This window comes from Etheostoma cragini, chromosome 19, assembly GCF_013103735.1.
Source record: "Etheostoma cragini isolate CJK2018 chromosome 19, CSU_Ecrag_1.0, whole genome shotgun sequence".
In the NCBI taxonomy this organism is placed as follows: Eukaryota; Metazoa; Chordata; class Actinopteri; order Perciformes; family Percidae; genus Etheostoma; species Etheostoma cragini.
Window position 1 is genome coordinate 276,763 of NC_048425.1, and position 1,718 is coordinate 278,480.

Below are 1,718 nucleotides of genomic sequence, written 5' to 3' on the forward strand. Positions count from 1 at the left end.
TTGAGTCAATGGGTTTCACAGAGGGTTTTTTATTTTAGATGTATATACATAATGAATGCAGTGATAAAAGAATATTCTACAGCATCTCATTTCAACAGCCATAAAATAATCAATTTTCGCTACGTTTTTAGGTATAAAATGTTACATAAATTAGGCTATAAATGACATCTGAACAAACCCCTCTGTAAAAGCGAGTGAAACTGGAAAGCTTTATTGTGTAAATAGTGCTGCTGCAGTTGAGTTTTCTAACTCAGAGTATAAAGAATACTCCATTTCAATAAAATGGCCTTTACAGATATAGATTACAACATTTTCCAATGTAGCATCCAGTGTTGTTTTAACGGTGACATGTTTACGATCTTGGTGTCTCCGTGGTTTGCAGTGAGTGACACACTCGCCAGACAACGGCTGATATTTCGAAACGACAACGGCTGATGTTTGCATGCAGGTCTGTCGGGACCACATCCTCAGCAACTCGTCTCTAGAAAGTGTCACACGACACCGACAAATTAATTTGAAAAGAAGCAAAGCGATCAGCACATAGACAGTTAAAGAAGATCGGCATGTTCATTTCAAGGTAAGTTGAGACGGGGTCCTGAAAGGCCACGCCCACACCACATCCGCCTCTATCACCAGTTAACTCAAAAACCAGTTAAACCGAAACACCGGCTGCTACAGTCCAGTCTTATTTCTCCAGGTAGGACGGTTCGTTTGGATGATAATGAGTTCGTAGCTCATTGTTAACCTTACTACGATAGGAAAGATAAGTTTATGATTTAACAACATTTCGCTGTAGAGTAATTGATCACGGAAATTGGAATCTGTGAATGTCTTTCTACCTTAACAGAAGTCTAAAAGGAGACGGGGGACACGGCGGCGGCGCAGTCGCCGTCCTGGCGTGACACGGAGCTAATAAAACAATAAAATCACATTCATTTTTATTAAAATATCACAAACAAATGTACGTAGTGCACGAAGTGTACTGCGTGTTAGTGTGCGATTTGAAACACCCCATACTAGGCCTACTTTATATCTTTCATTTAGAAGTAGTAATCCCACTAACACAGAGACAAAGAGCTCACCTTCTCCAGCCACAGAAACTATCCACAGTGACAAAAACAAAGCAGCCATGACGACAGAGACCTGCCTGTAACAGATGTAATGATGTAATGGAAAAATTCTGATCAACAGCAGGGAGGAGAGAAGACCACGACTCTTCCTCTGATTGGCTGATTCAGTTCAAACGCGACCAGAGTTCTCTCTCTACCTCTCTCTCTCTCTCTCTCTACCTCTCTCTCTCTCTCCACCTCTCTCTCTCTCTACCTCTCTCTCTACCTCTCTACCTCTCTCTCTACCTCTCTCTCTCTACCTCTCTCTCTCTCTCTCTCTCTCTACCTCTCTCTCTCTATCTACCTCTCTTACTGTGTGTGAGTGTGTATGTGATGAGCAGGTGTGTAGATGTGTGTGAGTGTGTATGTGATGAGCAGGTGTGTAGATGTGTGTGAGTGTGTATGTGATGAGCAGGTGTGTAAATGTAAATGTGTGTATTTATATATCTTTTCCAGTCTTAACGACTGCTCAAAGCGCTTTTACATCTACAGGAAACATTCACCAATCACACACATTCATACACTGTGGCGGGGGCTGCCGTACAAGGTGCCACCTGCTCATCAGATACACACTCACACACATCTACACACCTGCTCATCAGATACACA

At 42.3% G+C, this 1,718-nt stretch overlaps 3 protein-coding genes across 3 annotated transcripts in view; 1 reads left to right on the forward strand and 2 right to left on the reverse strand.

The window, feature by feature from the left end:
• The window catches only part of LOC117962143 (butyrophilin subfamily 1 member A1-like), a 6,291-nt gene extending 5,127 nt beyond the window's left edge, over positions 1-1,164 (reverse strand). The window contains exon 1 of the mRNA XM_034901259.1: positions 1,083-1,164. Within this exon, the coding sequence (XP_034757150.1) occupies positions 1,083-1,131 (49 nt within the window). The 5' untranslated portion in view covers positions 1,132-1,164. The remainder of the gene's footprint in view (positions 1-1,082) is intronic.
• The window catches only part of LOC117962117 (sialoadhesin-like), a 194,299-nt gene that overhangs the window by 182,494 nt on the left and 10,087 nt on the right, over positions 1-1,718 (forward strand). The gene's annotated exons all lie outside the window — the stretch shown is intronic.
• Positions 1-1,718, reverse strand: part of LOC117962120 (Fc receptor-like protein 5) — a 74,273-nt gene that overhangs the window by 43,277 nt on the left and 29,278 nt on the right. The gene's annotated exons all lie outside the window — the stretch shown is intronic.